Consider the following 18,679-nt stretch of genomic DNA (forward strand, 5'->3'; position numbering starts at 1 on the left):
GTTTTATATCTCAATTGACTGCATACTTGCATGCTTAAATGCATTTCTCAATGTTGTACCATTTTAATGTTGTTTTAGGGTGATGAAGGTTTCCCTGGTTTCCCTGGTCCAAAGGTGAGATTAGTATACTTTACAAACTACCATGTATTTTAAAAGTTCTAGTTCACTTCCTTGTATTTCTGCAGTAGGCCTATTCCACATTGGAAGTTGTTTTATTTTTAATCTGAATTGAAACGTAGGGTGCAGCAGGTGACTCTGGTTCAAAGGGAGGACCTGGACGTAGAGGAAACAATGGCCAACGGGTGAGTACTACACTTAGTTTAAAATGATTCTTATCAAATCCATAATGCAGTTACTAATAATATGGTTGTGATTTGTAGGGTACCTCAGGAGGGCCTGGTGGGCCTGGTCAGGAGGGAGAAATTGGATACCCAGGACCCTATGTAAGCATTTTACTTTGATATAATACTGCTTTTTTTGCTTTACATATGGTAAAGCTTAATGTAAACTCGCATTAGATTCTTAAAACCTCTACATAAAACATCATCTCTGCAAATCATAAGTTTTAACATACACAAGCTGTTAGACTTTGTTAAAAACTAGTGACAAACACATACAATCTGTTTGGCACCCAAAGCTCAGTGAAATAAATCCAGATGGCTTTTTACCCAGATGTTTTCAGCTGTTGAGAAAATCATGTTTTTGTCTGTTGCCCAAAACAGGGCCTGAAAGGACCCAGAGGACCTGGTGTGGTGGTACGTTTTCCCCTCACTGTCTGGGGCCTCCGTTAACGTTCAGTTTTGCCTAAATCTTTGGACGATAAATATATTGTTAACTGTTTTTTTTTGTTTTCTCCTTACAGCAATGTGAACTGGTCAAGAAAATTAGGGATAACTGTCGTAAGTATCTGAAAAATGATACCATTTAAATGTAAAAATTGATAATGTTTTTATTTCTTGTAGTTAAGGATAAAATGTTAAAATCTTTCTTATTTCTTTTTGTTTTTTAGCCTGCTGCTATGGTAAGTAAACGTTAATCAACTTCTGCTGCACTGCATCTGCACTGTTAGGATTTCATAGTAAAAAATAATTGCATAATACTGCCAGTTAAACTTTTGAGTTTTCGATTCCTCAGGGGCTCAGGAATGTCCCCTCTACCCAACTGAGTTGGCCTTTGTCCTGGATGCATCAGATGGTGTAACATATACAATGTTCAACAACACACAGGAGACTGTCCTACGTCTGGTTAATGACATTACTATTTCTGAGAGCAACTGTCCACGAGGGGCGCGTGTTGCTCTAGCACTCTACAACGATAAAGTGACAACTGAGATCCGCTTTGCTGATGCCCTGAAGAAGCGAGCGCTTGTTGACCGACTTCGAGGGCTTCAGTCTCTGCAGAACCGTAGAGAGCGAAAACTGGAGACGGCCATGAACTTTGTTGCACAGAACACATTCAAGAGAGTCCGTAGTGGCTTCCTTGTTCGCAAAGTTGCAGTTTTCTTCGTCGGTGGCGCGATCACTATGACAAAGGAATTTAGTGACGCTGCTCTCCGACTCTATGATGCTGGAATTTCTTCTGTTTTCCTTCTAAACCGTGAAGATCGTCCGCTTATCAGAGCCTTGAATGTAAGAAGTAAAATTTCTTTTGGGTGAAGTGATGTATTGGTTTCTTAGATTTTCTTAAGTTTGTTGCTTTGCAGCATAGCAGAAAAAGTTTTTTTTTTTTGCATGTCACATGCAAGCACATGACCCATGTTTTAGTGTGCTGTCAGCTTAATTTGTAAAGCACCTGCCATAGATCATGTGGCTTCATAAAAAATGTGAATCTTCTTGTTGAATATTTGGCATAAAAGAAACATTTACTTTCTTTCAGCTTAACAACACCGCGCTAGCTCAGGTTATGGTCCTGCCCCAATTTGGAACTGCTGAATACAACAGAGTTATTAAGAAGATCATGACCTGTCATATCTGCCTGGGTAAAATCAGACTTTCTTGTGTAGTGTCATGTTATAAAGCCACCAAACTACCATAATACAACTTAATGACCTACTGTATTTACTCTTTTACATTTGCAAACATTTAACAACAAGCAATATGGTTGAATATCCTTTTTTTTGTATGTCACACTTTCAGACTTCTGTGCCCCGGATGCGAGTTGTGGCAATGTCCCTTCACGTGTGGCCAGAGACCGGAGGGATTCCACCACTGACTTGGACATCGACATGACCTTCATTGTGGATAGTTCTGAAACCACCTGGCCTTCTGTCTTTACAGATATTAAGCAATACGTGGCTCATATGGTAGAGCAGTTGGAGCTGTCCCCTGATCCAGCCATCACTACCCATCACGCTCGAGTGGCACTTGTCCAGCATACTCCTTACGAATACTTGAACAATGGCAGCGGCATTCCCATCAGCGTGGCCTTTGGCCTGACAGACCTTAAGTCTGCAAACAGCATCCGAACCTTCCTGATGGAGAAAGTGCTTCAGCTGGAGGGAGGACGAGCACTTGCAGCCGCACTTGAAGGCACTGTGGAACATGTGCATGAGAAGTCACCAAATCCCCGACACTTGAAGGTATTAGTTCTGATGGTGACCGGTCCAGTAGAAGTGGATGGGCAGAGAATATTACAAGCCTCCGTTGAAGTTAAATGCAAAGGGTACTTCATTGTGGTAATGGCAGTTGGAAAGCGATTTGGGTCAGGTGATGTCAGTGTCCTGGCTCAAGTGGCAAGTGAACCTTCGGATGTGTTCTTTAAGAGAGTGGATGGACCATCAGGCTTCTATGATGACCATATTCAGACTTTTGCCAAACTGTTGCCCAAGTACCTCGGACGTAAGTCAAACAATGAAATTATTTTGATGTTGATTGTCTATTGCTTTCAGTACAGCATTACCTCATCATCTTGTGCCGGTTTTGACAGTGCCAGTTTTCCCTTGTAAAATCCAAAACTGAAACATCTGTTTGGTTTTTTCTGTATATAGTTGAAAATGCTTTCTACCTGTCCCCTGAAGTATCCAAAAAGTGCCAGTGGTATCTGAGTGACCAGCCACACAAAACTCCATTCAATTCACCACAAGTACATGAGTGAGTATATTGGTATTACAAGTGACCATTCATTCATTATTTTATTTACATACGGGTGGTTTCCCTGACCGGTTTTAGATTAATCCAGAACTAGGCCTTTTACAAACATACCTCACAAAAACATTACTGATGTGCATATTGAGACAAAACAATGGCACTGATATATTTTATGATATGTGAACTAGTTTTCCGTTAATACAGCTCAAAAATCCATTTAAAGGGATACTCCACTTTAAAAAAAAAATAGGCTTATTTTTCAGCTCCTTTAAAGTTAAACAATAATTGAGTTTTACCGTTATGGAATCCATTCAGCCGATTTCTGGGTCTGGCAGTATCACTTTTAGCATAGCTTAGCACAGTGGCGGTTCTACACGGAGGCCAAGGGTGGCCCGTGCCTCTGTAGACATGTCCCTGGCCACCCCTGTGGCCACCCCGTGCTGACCAAATAAAAAAGTATAAATTTATTTTGATTTTACACGCGAGCGCCAAAAGCGGAACTAATGCGACGCAACGTTCTACACAGGCAAATTAGAGCGGCGCACCCAACCACTAGCCGGGTGCTGCTCGGCGAGTGTCTCAATTCATTCCCAACCTCCCGATGTTGAGAATGTGTATGCAGGTTTGGGCACTGGTAAGGACTCTTGCTCACTTCACATTGGGACACTGTTCACTTGTTCTCCTGTGACGTTCACTTGTTCTCCTGTGACGTGGCTGCGTGTTGTGATCATTTACAGCTGTTACTCATCAACAACCGGCAAAACCAACATCTCGCTAACTTTTTAAAGTTTACACATTGTAAAAAGCGCTGTAATTATGCTCTTACATATACGTGCATTAAATTGGAGCAATATAATTAAATGTTACATATAAAAATGTTTACAATTTAAAAATAAATATTATTTTAAATGTTGATTAGATTGTGGTCCCTAACTGTCTAGCAATGTGTATTTATATGTAAACTAAAACAAACGTTTGTCTTTATAAAAGTTTGCATTTCATAAAGTTTATTGAGCAGGCTTGCATGCTTTTCGGTTGGGGGGCTTTAGAAAAGAGCCCAGCTCCCCTTTTGCACCTGCACTCACTCTTGTATTAAATAAAAAAGTATATGATTGTAAAGTAAAATAAAGTTTACGGGGTAGTTTCCCGGAAAGGGACTAGTCCTAGACTAAAATAAATGTAAGAGCTGTCCAAACTGAAAACAACTTGCAATGCCATATCTTAAAATACAGCTTTGTTTTGCTTCAAAATGCACACAAGTAATGTATAATGTATGTTAAAACTAGTTATATTTCCTAATTAAACTAAGGCCTAGTCCTATCTTAAACTAATTCCTGTAACCACCCCTATAATCTTTAAATATAATTTCTTGCCATTTTTTTATGTGCCCCTCTGGTAAAATACTGGTCCCTCCTTGGCCCCCCTAGTGAAATTTGTCTAGAACCGCCACTGGCTTAGCATAATTCATTGAATCTGATTAGACCATTAGCATTGCACTTAAATATAACCAAAGAGTTTTTATATATTTCCCATTTAAAACTTGACTCTTCTGTAGTTACATTGTGTACTATAAACAATATTTATATTATGGAAATTTAAATATAAATATGGAAATTTAACTCTTTCCCCGCCAGCGTTTTTTAAAAAAAGTTGCCAGCCAGCGCCAGCTTTTTTCATGATTTTCACAAAAGTTTAATGCCTTCCAGAAAATGTTCTTCTTTAAATATATAAACAAACAATATATCAAATTAAAGAACAGACCCTCTGCTTTCAAACAAAAAACCCCGTTTCATCCTACCTTTATTCTCTTTTTATCAACTCTCAAATATGGGTAGGTTTCTCGTCATTGGCAGGGATGCGTTTTCTCTTAATTGACGAGTTATCTTTTGATTTTCTAGGCCGATATGGCTAGGAACTATACTCTCATTCTGTCGTAATAATCAAGGACTTTGCTGACGTACCATGTTCGCAGCAGGCGCAATGATATTACACAGTGCCCAAAAATAATCCCAGCTATTGAAAGTTACCAAGGGGACTATTTTCGGGTGCTGCGTTATATCATTGCGCTTGCTGCCCACAAGAAGAGTCAAGTTTTAAATTGGAAAAATATCGAAACCCTTTGATTACTTTTGAACGCGGTGCTAATGATCTAATCAGATTCAATGAATTGTGCTAAGCTATGCTAAAAGCGGTACCACCAGACCCGGGAATCGTCTAAATGGATTCCAAAACGGTAAAACTCAATTGTTTAACTGTAAGGGAGCTGGAAAATAAGCCCATTTAAAAAAAAAGTGGAGTATCCCTTTAAGTCTAGGCTAAAGCCTCCTCTTTTTTCATGAAAGAGTTAAAATATGTCACTATTTGGTGAGCTGCTCCTTTGTCCAACAAGTTTGTTTTTTGTTTTTCATTTATATAGATTATCAATAGTTGATTTCAATGATTTTTGATCAATTAAATCTGTGTGAATATGCACATTTAAACACGTCGTTATGAAATCTTTTCCAGCAAACAGCAGAAGCATCATAAAGAGCAGGAGGTTCATGACAGAAAACATAAAGGTATTGACAGTATGAATTGTTTTCGCTTTTAAGCGATGTTTAAAAGCATTGTCAAGATAATGTTTGTGCTTCTGTGTTTGTCCAGAAATGGGTATGGAGGAACTGCATCTGGTTAACGTCACCTCAAGTGGATTCTCCTTACAATGGTTGAGCGGCGATTCGAGGGCCACCCATGACGTTACAGTGACTCGACTGAAAGATCATAGTCTGGTGTTGAAAAAGAACGTGACGGGCAGCCTTCTCTCCGTCAGTGAGCTGGAGGCAGCTCAGACCTATCATGTAATAGTCAACACTCGCGATGTCAGCGGTCATGTCGCCAACACCTACAAAGGCATTGTTCCCACAAGTAAGATCATAATGTGTTAGTAGCTAGCTAGTTTATATAGCAGAATGTCTTGGTTGTTGTTTTCGTGACAATGAAGGTGAATAGGTAATGTCATAGTTTGTCATACATCTAAAATTATAAAAAATTACAATAACAAATTCTTTAAAACTAGTGCACAAAAAATAGTAGCATAACATTTTTTACCTCAATTTCATATCAATTCATCCTTTTCAACAGAATCAGCCGAGAAGAAGGTTCTTGCCGTCAGTGAAAAGCAGATTGCGCCTACTGCACCACCTAGTAAACCAGAAACGAGTAAGTGACAGAAGATTTATTCCACAGTCTGCATCAGTTTAAAGAATTACGCAAGTACAATGTAATAACATGAAAAGCAGAGAGAAAACTGTGTACTTTGATGGCTCTTGTTCCCAAACCGTTTCTGTTATAAGCTTTGCTGTAGTTATTCGCAGGATTGTTTTTTTTAACAGAATCAGCACAAAAGGAAGTCCCTAAAGCCAGTGAATCTACCGCACCCTTGAGTCAACCAGAAATTAGTAAGTGACATCAACCGTCTACATCATAACAGAGGAAACGTTTGCATAGTTTAATTACACAGATGTTGGGGCGGCTCAGTGGGTAGCACTGTTGCCTCACAGCAAGATGGTCTCTGGTTCCAGCCCCAGCTAGGTCAGGTTTGGAGTTTGGGTTTCTCCTTGTGTCATTTTGTGTTTTCTCTCCGATTTCATCCCACTGGCCGAAAACGTGCAGGTTATGTAAATTGGAGATGCCAAATTGCCCCTCCCCCAGCGTGTGTATGAATGAACTTGTGTGTATCAACTTGTGTACGGATTAGCAGTTCTTGCCATTAATATAGCCATAGTTACTGGAATGGTGCTAAGAATAAATAAACAAACAAACACGAATGTTGATAAGTCTGAATGCACTAGGACTGAATCCTACAGTCGTTTGAAATTAGAAAAAACAGAAAATTCTTACGGTACATTCACACGGGGCGCAAGCGTTAACGATTCCCATTCACTTTCAATGGGTGACGTCATGCGTAGCCGAAATGAATTGTGGATCCGTCTACACATTTCTCAACTTTTCAAGATTGCCTTATGCAAATAACCTAGACAGAGGCAGCCAATTACGTTTATGGAAGACCGTAGCATGTATTGTGGCCACTGTGATTGGCTGTTGGCCACGCTTCAGTTAACGCTTTTGCCTGGTGTGAATGTACTACGGCATTACAAAAAAAATTTATGAATCGATTTTTGGAATTCTATCGATTCTGAAGCGCCAAAGCTTGAATCGTGATTCAAATGTGAATCGATTTTTTGCAAACCCCTAGTACTTACTATAGTAATTACTAAGGCTGGGCAAAAAAATAGATTTTTCGATTAATCGTTTTTTAAAACGTGGTCGATTAAAAACCGATTCTCAAAGAGCAGAATTGATTTTTTTCATATTTATTTCCGCAAACATTGAACGGAGGAATGGAAGCATTTTAGATTTCGCAAGCAAGACATGTTGTGGCTTTTAATTTCTTTTTATTAATTACCCACTTGTAAACTGCTGTTCACTGTTCTTTTATCAATATAGTATGTGTATTAAATCTATATTCATTGAGTTGAATCGAGAATCGAGTATAAAAACCTACCTGAGAACCGGAATCGAAAATTTAATCGAGAATCGGAATCGAATCGATTTGATAGCTTATGAATCGAAATCGAATCGATCTGGAACATCTGAATCGATACCCAGCCCTAGTAATTACAGAAAATTATGCAGAATTACATGCAACTAACCCTAATCCTAAACCTACTGTACGTACATGTTTATAAATAGTACTTAGTAATCAAATATATAATTACATTCTAACAATGACAGCTTAAAATTGAGTGTAACCCAAAATTTCATAGTTTGCTAAGCAGTCTGACACTTTTCATGGCCTCAGGTTGCTTAGTTACATAGTTTAGTAATTATGAATGTGTTAATGAAGACTAAAAGTTAACTTTTTATTTTTTGTTACTCTTGTTGTTGTTTTAGCCGATTCAGTAGAACAGAAGATTGTTAATATTAGTGAAATGATGGCAAGTGAGTCCACCGCACCCTTGAGTAAACCAGAAATTAGTAAGTGGAGTTACTTACAATCTGTAATCTAATGTATATGAGCATATATATGAAAAGCAGACAGATAACTTTGATGACTCTTGCTTGCTGAATGCTGCATTACCCCAAGTTTAATTAGTATGATTGCATTAATGATGAATAAAATCTTAGAGCTCTTTGAAATGACATTAACCTCTGACTTGCCCTTTACAACAGAATCGGCAATGAAGGTTGTCACTCGGGGTGAAGTGAGGGGAAGTGTATCCACTGCACCCTTACATAAATCAGAAATTAGTAAGTGGTGTACAGGATTTGTTTTACAATCACTTTATGAAGCTGAGCTGAAGTTAACCTCAAATTTGTCTTCCTATACAGAATCAGCAGACCATAAGAGTCCTGCTCAAAGTAGGGCGATGGGGAGTGTTTCCACCGTGCCTTTAAATAAGCCAGAAATTAGTAAGTGATGCAAAAGATGTGCTCTACAGTCCATATCATCAAATATGTTTTTGCATGTGTTATATTAAGCTCTTTGTGATTTTGAATGTAATTTGTTGACTTGGTTTTGTGAGCTCCCCAGCTCCAGCTGAGATCTATTTGAATTGTTTCTGAAGAACATATTGTTTAAATCATACATGAAAGCAATATTTTTAGTGCTTTGGTATGAAGATCCTGTCATTAGAGATTTCCTGTCTTTCTTGCTTATGAACTGATCCGGTGCTTGAACATGAAGCATAAAATATGTTTCTTCTACTGATTATTCGAAAAAATATATAAGTTTTATCTATTATAGCTGTTTATTCTTTTGAGAAAGTATTGTGTTCTTGTATTTCAAATGTATAATAGCACATAGTGAAGATTGTAGGGGATGAGTTCACGAGAGCATGTTTAAGGTTGTAAATCACATCTGCCTGCATGTTTGTGACAGAACAGCTTTATAAATAACCAGAAATAATTATTCACTTGTAAGTCAGGATTATTTTTAGGTGTTTTTTGTTGGCCATCTGTATGTGATAATTTGTCCATGATGTTCACACTGTTGGGTCTTTGATAATGTTAAATCTGAAACGTTGAGATTTTCCTGTTTCCACTGTGATTAACACTAGACATAACAAAGCAGTGAGGTCATTGTCTCCATAGGCTGGTCGTAAATAATTCTTACTTTACCTTTTTATTCAGTGCAGATTTTACTTTTAACACAAATACAAGAATAATACACTAACCTCAAGTACATTGTACATCTTAAACTGGATTGCATTGCTTACTTAGTTACATATATTTTCTGTGCTAAAGGGCCATGTCTCAAATGTTTGTTCATAACCTCTACACAGAGTGACTGAGATCACATTAATCAAGTGCAGATGGCCAGTGTATTACATATACTTGCCAAATTACTTGAATATCATGTTTTACTTAAATGCAAAATTTTAAAAATTATATGGTCATTAAAGAGATAGTTTACCAAAAAATGTAAATGCTGTCATCATTTACTTAACCTAAATTTCTTCCAAACTTGTATTTCTTTGTTCTGCTAAAAACAAATAAAGATATTTTGAAAAATATTAATAGCCAAACAGATCTGGGACACCATTCACTTGCATAGAATTATTATTTTTCTACTATAGAAGTCGATGGTGCCCCAGATCTGCTTGTTTACAAACATTCTTTAAAATGTCTTTCTTTTTACACTGCCAGAAAAATTGGTAAAAAATGGTCCCTAGCTGTCACTGGAGAAGTCCCCTTTAAAAAAGTGCACCTTTGCACCTAAAGAGTTCATATTAGTACCTATTGGTACCAAAATAGTGCATATTAGCACATCTAAACTGCATATGGTACAAAATGCATACATATCTGCACCTAATATGGTACGTATTAGGACCTTTTGAAGGGTACTGCCCCAGAGCCAGCTTGGGACCATTTTTGACCATTTTTTCTGACAACGTTTTAGCAGAATAAAAAAATGTATACATGTTTGGAACAACTTAAAAGTTGATGACAGATTTTTCATCACAAGGGTAATTTCTCTTTCTTTTAAAAACAAATCATGAAAAAATGGGGACTTAAATAGGATGTATATAAATTTGTAAATGCTTCACTTGTTTTTAATTAAAGATGATTCAATTATTTTTCAAGATTAAGTTTTATTGAATCCACAATATTCCTTAAAATCCACTTATATAATTATATAGTTCCTATATAATTATGACATTTTAGTTACAGAAACCAAATTTATTATGGGTAATTACACAAAAATATGTATTTTGATGGCCCTTGCAATAGTTTAACATAATCACAATTTTATTACCTTGTTTAGTTAATAAATGAAACTATGCATCATGGTTTCACTAACGATGGAGTAACATAAAGCATGCACATGCAAATCATCACTACCAAACCAGCATAAACCAGTCTTGAACCACTTTAGGAATTCATGTATTTAATCCAGCTAACCCTTTGGAAATACTTTGCTGATCTATTTAAATGTTACACAGTGTCCTAGTATTTACTGATAATATGTGCATTTCATCTGACATCATCACTAACTATCACCATCTTTTCCCTTTCATAATAACCTCTCCGTGTTATCTGTCTGTTTGCATGTTTCAGTTAACAAACTTACGGATCCATGCTCACTTGACTTTGACATTGGAGAACAATGCAACAAAGACTTTGAAGCTAAGTGGTACTTTGACAGAAAGAATGGATTCTGTGCACAGTTCTGGTTTGGAGGTTGTGGAGGAAATGAAAATAGGTTTGAGAGCGAGGCAGATTGTCTGAAACGCTGCATGAAGACAGGTGGGTTTGACCTTTCAAGCCCTTCATCAAAGAGATGCAGCTGCTCTGCTAGTTCTGATACACTTTGATTGAGTTATATTAGTGGTCTAGAGACTTTACCAACCGCACAGATACAGGAAATGCAGTAAAATATCAGTCTTGAAAAAAATTAAGTTTTTTTTCTGAATCTCACAGGGGCTGACGAAAAAGTTGGTTCCAGAACTGCCCCGGCTCCAGGTCAGTAATCCATTTATATTTATTTAAAAAAAAAGATTTTATGCATTTATACATTTATTAAAGGGGATCTTATACCTGATTCACTGTGATATCTAATGCATATACTGTGTAGAAATTAACAATATCTGTTTTCACTTCTCTGTATTATAGCTGCCCTGCACTTAAATGTGGATATCTGCAAGCTACCAAAACAAGAAGGCACCTGTGCCAAATTTGTGCTGAAGTGGCATTTTGACCCACTAAGTGGATCTTGTACCCGCTTCTGGTATGGAGGCTGTGGAGGAAACCAGAATCGATTTGATACACAAGTTGATTGTGAAAAGGCCTGTGGAAAACCAGGTGGGTTTCCTTTTAAAATATGTCAAGAACAGCACGTAAAATTATATACAGAAAACATACAGTATATCCATATACATTACCAAGTCACAGCTGCACTACTTCCTGAACTTCAGCCAGCTCCTTGTTTCCTGTCTGCCATTATTGGACAAACTAATTAATCCAGGTGTTCCTGACCTCAGTAGTCACAACAATAATAATCAGACACACCTTGATTAATCAGTTTGTCCAATAATGGCAGACAGGAAACAAGGAGCTGGCTGAAGTTCAGGAAGTAGTGCAGCTGGGCATAAAGCCTATTGTTTTATGTTAAGAAAGCATAACATGCTTATCACTTATTGGTTATTTGCATAACACTGTACTTGATAAAGTCGTCTTGAAATAACTCTTCATGTCCAGACAACATACTCTAAATGCTGGGTTATTTTCATCCCAGCCATGTGTCAACAAGGGATATACCCAACTTGTAGGGTTGCAATTTAACCTATGATGGGTGGTTGCAACCCAAAATGCTGGATTGTATGAACCCATTGTTGGGTCAAATATTAACATTTACAGTTTGGCCCTTTTTGACCCAAAACTGAGTTAATAAAATATTTTGTGTGTAACACTTTTTTTGACATGTGTCTAGCTACTAATTTAACACTTTGGGTTTTTTTAACAGCACCTGTTAAACATGGAGCCATTGCTGCGGTTAAAACATAGAAACTAATAAAGACTGTTAGTTAACTGCTGACAATGCTCAGAGGATACAGCACCTAGAACCAGAAGCTTCACCAAAGCCAAGATGCCTGCACTGGATTCTGCCAAAGGATTTGATCCAAAGAAAACCTTGAAGTAGTATTTTTCACAAAAAAAGTCAAACAAGTTTATATGTTTTGAGCTGGTGCTACAGTCTTTTTGTTTTATTTTTCATGTGTGTAGGGGTTTTGGAGGAAAAACCCAATGTAAATGTCCAGGGCAAAATAGCTTTTTTTTTAAAAAAGTGTTATTCTGTTTTACTCATGTGGTTTTAGTTTCATAGACGAAATGTTGTGGGAATATCTTGATCAAAGCATATCAATAAATCTTTGTAGTTATGAGAGAGAGGTTAATAAGAGTTTTGTTAAATTTAAGTAAAATGTAAAATTACTTCAAGCCCTTTATCAAGCTTTCACTGCTTAGAAGGAAGAATCTTAATTGCTCTTCATGGTCAAACCGCTGGAGCCATCCACCGACAAAAGATGAAGATGAATATAAAAAATCCCATGTTTGCACATCTTAATTAAGCAAAATTACGATCATCTGTTTAGGCAATGAATTTATAATTTTGTTAAACAGATGCACTTGAAACCATTGCCTTATAAGTTTTAGTTTAAAGAAATTGGAATGTACTTGCCTAGCTGTATTTTGAAGGGTTTTTGGGTGGGGGGCATGGATTTTAACATTCTAGGCCATTTGGAAATGGGAAGATATAAATAAATTAGTCTTTATATAAAACCTTGATTTTGAATGTCTTTTCTTTATTCCTTTTTATTTTCCAGTGCATTATTATTAGTAGTAGAAATACTTACAATGTGCTTAAAAGCTACTTTGAGAAAATAATTTTAAGTATTAAAGTATGTTAGTGCAATTTTTCACCTAGAAATGTTTAAGTACACTAAGTAAATGTACTATTTTTATGTACTAATTTTGTACTAAATTAGTCTTAAAATAAATGTATAACATCATACTACTGAAGTAGAATGATACTTTTACATACTTAGTACATTTGTAGTGCACTTTTATTTAGAATAGGGATGGGCACGAGTACTCGATTGCTCGAGTACTCGAACGTGGCATCGATGATCGATCACGAAAACGATGATCATGTGGGTTTATTTATTTATTTATTTTGGAAATGGCGGCATTTGGATGTCTGGTTAGCATTACAAGCGCATGTGGTAGGTCTGGAGATGCGTGTTGACGTCGTGTCAAGCTACGCAGAACGACGTATGACATCAGTAACATTACCATGCGTGATTCAAAAACAAACATAATTCCGCGCGACCGCACCGCAGAAACCCGCTGATCCGCGCAATGCGCGGTAGCCCGCCGATCTCGTGAAGCCAGCCACAACTCACATCACTGAGGCACTATGGTTTAAAAGGATGTCGTGATTTTCGGAAATACAGTCAGTCAGGTGCAAAATGTACAGCGCCGTCAAAAGTTCAATGGATTATCATCTCATATTTAAACATCAAATGTCAAGAGATACCAGAGAGCCATACAAGCATTACCATTACATCTTGACTGAGGTAAGAGGACGACACGACACAGCTAAACGCTAAAATGATAGCAAAACACTTAAAGCTGCTTAATGTTATGAAGCTTGAACTTTGACTGGACGTGTTTAAAAGTTCGCTGTTTTTGATGCACATCCACAAAGGGAGTTAAACTTTCTTTTTTTTTTGATAACTTAATTGAAACCTTAGTTGAAGTCTTGCATTTTATGCAGATAGATGCACGTTGAACATTTATGTTGTATAAAGGCTTAATATTATGCAAAGTGTGTCCAATAGAAAGGGCTTTGGTTTGTGTTTATTAACCCTTTAGTTTCACTTCATCACGCAGCTTTTCCTGTTAGAGGTTTCTGTTAAAAACATTTGATTAATTAGGAATCTAGTATGTGTTCATTGTTCTGTCATAGTTTCTTCAAAATTAAATTTTATTTGAGTGTTTCAATCAAAATATTTTCATTTTCACCATGACGTGTACGCCCCGCCCCTTTGATTGCCCCGCCCCCAGTTAATCGAGTACTCGTTCTTCAGACCTATGGATTAATCGAAATGCAAAAATGACATAAATGCACATCCCTAATTTAGAATAATAAAAATAACAATGTACTAAAAATGTACTTGCTAGTATTTAGTACATTCAAGTGTACTTTATATTCACCTGGGTTTGCCTCAATTTTTTATTAATTTAATACATTTTAGCCTTATTAAAAATAAGGAATTAAATTAAGCCTGACTCCTCTCTAAGTTTGCAGAAGCTTTAAGTGTGCTGTGTATGTAAGCGGCTGACTTCCTCTCCGCTTCAGCCAACGCAGTAATTTCCTCTCTCCTGTGAGCAGTTCCATGTTTTTTCCTCACATTGGAAATCACCCCAAATCAGGAGTGTTTGGGGAGGACAGGCAGCTTGCAATCTCATCAGACATTTTATAAATCAAGCTCTGTGGCAACTGCAGATAACAAACTCTGATAAACATTTCACTGTGAACTCCGTGTTCCCATCAATTAAACACTGAAATGATTGAGAAGCGTAGATTCATAGCAGTGCTCACAGGACCATTAAAATGTCAGAAACAAGTTCCAGTTGTTCAGATTCCTAACACAAAGTTATAAGGGAATTGCTTAAATCTAATATTGAGCACAGCTGAGGCATTATTATATCTTTCTCCAGTTTTTAAATCAACATTTCTTGCATTGCCGTCTGTGTACAAAATGAAACATTTCTTTGTGATTCCCAGCAGTCTGTCATCTAAACGTGCTGTTTGTCTTTGTCATTCTGTTTGTAAATCCATCACAGAAGCATTACACAGCATTAAACATTATTTTAAACTTGGAAATCATGAACTGTTCATGGTCCTGTGAGTTATGCAAAATCCAACTGGCCCCTTCCAAATAAATAAATGCATTGTTGCACAAGTCATATCAATTGTTTTCATCAAAGCATAAGTCAGTTTTACTGTATTGTGCCAAGCTTAAGCTGTAAAACAAGCAAAGATTCATTATGGTGGCCAGATGTCGTTCTCCACATACTTGATATTGTATTGTGTTTCTGCTTTGGCTAACACATTATTAATTCTTATTTGGTTTTACACATACTGACATTTACATAAACTGTTAGTATGCACAATTTGAAAAATAACTTGGGGATTATCCATCAGCTTTCAAGCACTATTTAAACCAGTGGTTCTCAACCTGTGGGGTGGGCGTGAGATTGTGCCAGGGGGGCCTTAGTGTTATGACATTTTACAAAACATCTTAATTTATTATAAATTCTGTGTAATTAAACCTCAGATAAATAAAGATACTAACCAAATTATTCACATTGTTAGTTTGATATTGTTTTATGTCATTCATTTTCTTTTGGGAGGGGTTGCAGGGGCGCAGTTTGAGGACCGCTAATTTAAATGAACCATAAAGAGAAAAGTGGTTGGTAGTGTTGTAGTTCTCGGTCTCAAGACCACTTTTTAAAGGTCTTGGTCTCGTCTTGGAATCAACCACATTTTTACTCCGTCTCGGTCTCAGATAAAGAGGACTCTGAATTTTATTTCAAGACCGGTCAAGACCACAACTGATGTCACACTGCAAAAAACTGATTTTCAAGAAAGAAAATTTGTCTTGTTTTCAGTAAAACTATCTAAAAATTCTTAAATTAAGATGCTTTTTCTTGATGAACAAAACAACCCAAGAAAATAAGTCTAGTTTTTAGAGCAAAAATATAAAAAAAGGTTTAAGATTTTTTTGCTTAACCCATTGGCAGATTTTTTTGCTTGTTTTATGCACAAAATCACTTAAATTTGATATTTTTGGTCTAAAAACTAAACTTATTCTCTTGGGTCTTTGTTCATCAAGAAAAAGCATCTTATTAAGAATTTTTAAATATTTTTACTGAAAACAAGACAAAAATACTAAGAACATTTTTTCTTGAAAATCATTTTTTGCAGTGCACATCACAAATTTATTTTTTATCATTCATTTTATGCAGTTTATTCAGGTCTCGGCCTGTATTGGTCTTGACTCGGTCTCGACCCTTTAAAGTCTTGGTCTTGTCTCGGTCTCGGCCTGTCTTGGTCTTGGTCATGACTTGGTCTCGGTTTAGGTGGTCTTGACTACAACACTAGTGGTTGGTCATGTAAATACGACTGCATTCTGAATGTCAACAATACTGGCATTGTTATGAAATATTAATGCAAATCCCAAAGTCCCTATAGTTAATTTCAATCCAGTTCAGCGGAAAAGTTTTAGCTCCTTCCCTCTTCACGCTTTGCTTTTATCCCAGGCCTTTTCACGATGACTCAGTGTTGTGGCATTTTGGCTTTCCATGGGTGAATAAAAAATAAAACCCACCATATTTCAAATCATGAAAGACTTGCCATATAATCTAATTAATTTATCTGCAGACTGCATCAGAATGGAAAACCATCTCCATTTGCTTGATTATGGCAGCCAAGCATTTTATTACACTGACAGTATCTCTGTCTCCAAGGTCATTGGCAGCACCATAGTGTAACATCTTAAGAGAATAACTCTTGCAGAAAAACATACTCCAACATGAACGGAAATTTCAAGTTGTACAGCCAATTATTATATTTGCTTGTCATAAACATGCATTTACAAAATATTCATTTAAATTCAATAATTTATTTTGGAAATAAAGTTTTGTGGGGGACACAGTGGAGGACAAGTCGAATTTTTCAGCAAGAGTAACAGTACAAATGTGTGTCTATTTGTTTAGTTGTTAGCTCCTTTATGTCCGCTTCAGCACAACCACAGCTGCATCCCACACTCATCTTAAAACTTCAAACCTCAGAAGAGTAATTCACCCTCTACCCACAGACATCCCCTACTCCAAATTAAAGATGGGAAAATGCTCTTTCCATTGGCTAGAAACATTCTGATTCTCTTCATCTGCCTCCATTTTGGGTCTGAAAAAAATGCAAAGAAGGCAGCAATACGAAACCACATGTTCACATTCTCAGATTCAACATGAGAACAGGCTAAAGAAGACTTGATCCTTAGTTATTCCTTGATGTGCAAGTATATACTGCTCTGATCAATCTTTCTAAAATGTCCAGTTCTTTGTGCGAGTGATTATTCAAAATCTCCCACTTCTTTTTCTCAGTGATTGTAATCTAAGATTAGCAAGCATACACTGGAACTAATTTTCTAAAACTTTGGCTGCTTTGCCTCAGTGAGAAGCATTAAATGGGTAGCATTGAAAGCATCTGCCTTTCCATATCCTGACAGACCTCAGCATCTAGGGAGCATTATGTAATTGCTTGGCTTAGACATGTTAACATCGGTCCATGGAAAATTACGCTTAACCTTGAGGAACAGCACCAGGTTGCAAAGGCAAGAGCTTTCTCAGCAATGTTTAATGCTGTGTGAATCATTTTTAGTTAATTAAAGTGACGTTTGTCTTTCATTATAACATGCACGCCCACACCCCTAACCATAATGGTTTGTATACTGTACAAACTGTCTACCAATATTGTAATTTTAATATAATTGTATTTTTTTAAGCCATTTGGTTTATGCGGACACCGGAAATGTACTTATGTTGTTATACACGTCATACACATGTGTATACCTCGTAAACCACATACCAGTCCACACACCCACACCATGAAACTTTTAAAACACTTATAATACAGTGCTGTTGAATTCTTTATTCTGATTGGTTGAGAAATGTTCCATGGGTATGCATTGTTTTTCGATAAACGCACACCTGACCTGTCCAGTGTCTTACAATAACCACCAGAGTAATGTCTGAGGTATCCATTGTATAAGTGGAATAACTGTCACCGATCTCCCTGAACGCTTGTTCGGTAACTGGGATACAAACTCCATCTCCCATAATACCTTGCACAGCCTGATTACAGCACACCTGCACTGTGGACTATTTAATGCTCTCACGCAGTCATTGCAAAGTCTTGTTTTGCCCTGGCTGACTTTTCTAAGTGTATCTCCTGTTATAGCTTGTTTTCCTGTGTTAACCTTGCCTTATCTGACTTACTGATTGTTTGCTGCCTGCCTCGACCATTGCCTGTTTTACCGTTTGTATGCTGGCTGCATCGACCACGGCATGTACTTCACCGTGAGTCTGATTCTACCTGTTTGACTATACTCTTGTGTGTTACTTATAAACTGCTATGCACATGGATCCTTCTTGTCCTGAGTCTATGTCACAATAACTGACTCTACACTCTAAATAGCACTAAAAGTGGTTCCCTGGCACGTAATCATATGGGAACCATTTTAAGTGCCATAAAGGACCTATGTAGCACCTGTGTAGAACCCTATTGTGCTATACAGAACCATATCTGGTGCTATAGTAGTGCTATATCAACCCTGTATGGTTCTTCATAGGTGCTTTATAGGTGCTATATAGCACTAAAAATGGTTCCCCTATGATTATGAGCTTTTAGTGCTATTTACACTTTAAACCTAATAAATGTTGCTAAATGGCACTAAAAGTAGTTCTCTAGCTTGTGATCATAGGGG

General features: G+C 37.1%; 1 protein-coding gene across 1 annotated transcript in view; it reads left to right on the forward strand.

Moving 5' to 3' along the window:
* The window catches only part of LOC135733123 (uncharacterized), a 64,960-nt gene extending 52,693 nt beyond the window's left edge, over positions 1–12,267 (forward strand). Inside the window, exons 47-67 of the mRNA XM_073812017.1 lie at positions 79–114; positions 240–302; positions 381–443; positions 723–755; positions 863–899; positions 1,010–1,021; positions 1,135–1,628; positions 1,876–1,978; positions 2,136–2,837; positions 2,987–3,089; positions 5,592–5,644; positions 5,730–5,990; positions 6,207–6,284; positions 6,458–6,523; positions 8,010–8,102; positions 8,298–8,375; positions 8,457–8,537; positions 10,686–10,874; positions 11,049–11,090; positions 11,241–11,429; positions 12,173–12,267. Of these exons, the coding sequence (XP_073668118.1) occupies positions 79–114; positions 240–302; positions 381–443; positions 723–755; positions 863–899; positions 1,010–1,021; positions 1,135–1,628; positions 1,876–1,978; positions 2,136–2,837; positions 2,987–3,089; positions 5,592–5,644; positions 5,730–5,990; positions 6,207–6,284; positions 6,458–6,523; positions 8,010–8,102; positions 8,298–8,375; positions 8,457–8,537; positions 10,686–10,874; positions 11,049–11,090; positions 11,241–11,429; positions 12,173–12,267 (2,871 nt within the window). The remainder of the gene's footprint in view (positions 1–78; positions 115–239; positions 303–380; positions 444–722; positions 756–862; positions 900–1,009; positions 1,022–1,134; positions 1,629–1,875; positions 1,979–2,135; positions 2,838–2,986; positions 3,090–5,591; positions 5,645–5,729; positions 5,991–6,206; positions 6,285–6,457; positions 6,524–8,009; positions 8,103–8,297; positions 8,376–8,456; positions 8,538–10,685; positions 10,875–11,048; positions 11,091–11,240; positions 11,430–12,172) is intronic.
* Positions 12,268–18,679: the final 6,412 nt, after the last annotated feature.

Source organism: Paramisgurnus dabryanus, chromosome 15 (genome assembly GCF_030506205.2).
Source record: "Paramisgurnus dabryanus chromosome 15, PD_genome_1.1, whole genome shotgun sequence".
In the NCBI taxonomy this organism is placed as follows: Eukaryota; Metazoa; Chordata; class Actinopteri; order Cypriniformes; family Cobitidae; genus Paramisgurnus; species Paramisgurnus dabryanus.